Here is a 258-nt window from a genome sequence, read left to right as displayed (position 1 = left end):
CCTTCCCTCCTGCTTCCCTTCAGGTGATGGACCAAGCGCCCAATCTCCGCTACGTCCAGATTCGATCGACCGGCGCCGACTTTCTCACGTCTCAGCTGCAGGGAGTCTGTATATAATTGTTTACAAGTGTTAGGTTTTTAATTTCTCTGTTTATTTGTTTGTTTGTTTTGTTGTGTTTTTGTTTTTGGGGGGACTGTTTTTTGTGGGGGTATCTTTTTTTCTTTTTTCTTTCTTGTATTCTTTCTTTAGGCTTTTCAT

At 41.5% G+C, this 258-nt stretch overlaps 1 protein-coding gene across 1 annotated transcript in view; it reads left to right on the top strand.

Annotated features, from left to right (window-relative positions):
• The window catches only part of LOC119592912 (glyoxylate/hydroxypyruvate reductase A-like), an 11821-nt gene that overhangs the window by 4824 nt on the left and 6739 nt on the right, over positions 1 to 258 (top strand). Inside the window, exon 3 of the mRNA XM_037941804.1 lies at positions 24 to 104. Coding sequence (XP_037797732.1) covers positions 24 to 104 — 81 coding nt within the window. The remainder of the gene's footprint in view (positions 1 to 23; positions 105 to 258) is intronic.

Source organism: Penaeus monodon, chromosome 31 (genome assembly GCF_015228065.2).
Source record: "Penaeus monodon isolate SGIC_2016 chromosome 31, NSTDA_Pmon_1, whole genome shotgun sequence".
NCBI classification, from domain to species: Eukaryota; Metazoa; Arthropoda; class Malacostraca; order Decapoda; family Penaeidae; genus Penaeus; species Penaeus monodon.
Note: the sequence above shows the minus strand (reverse complement) of the source record. Positions and strands in the feature narration are given on the sequence as shown.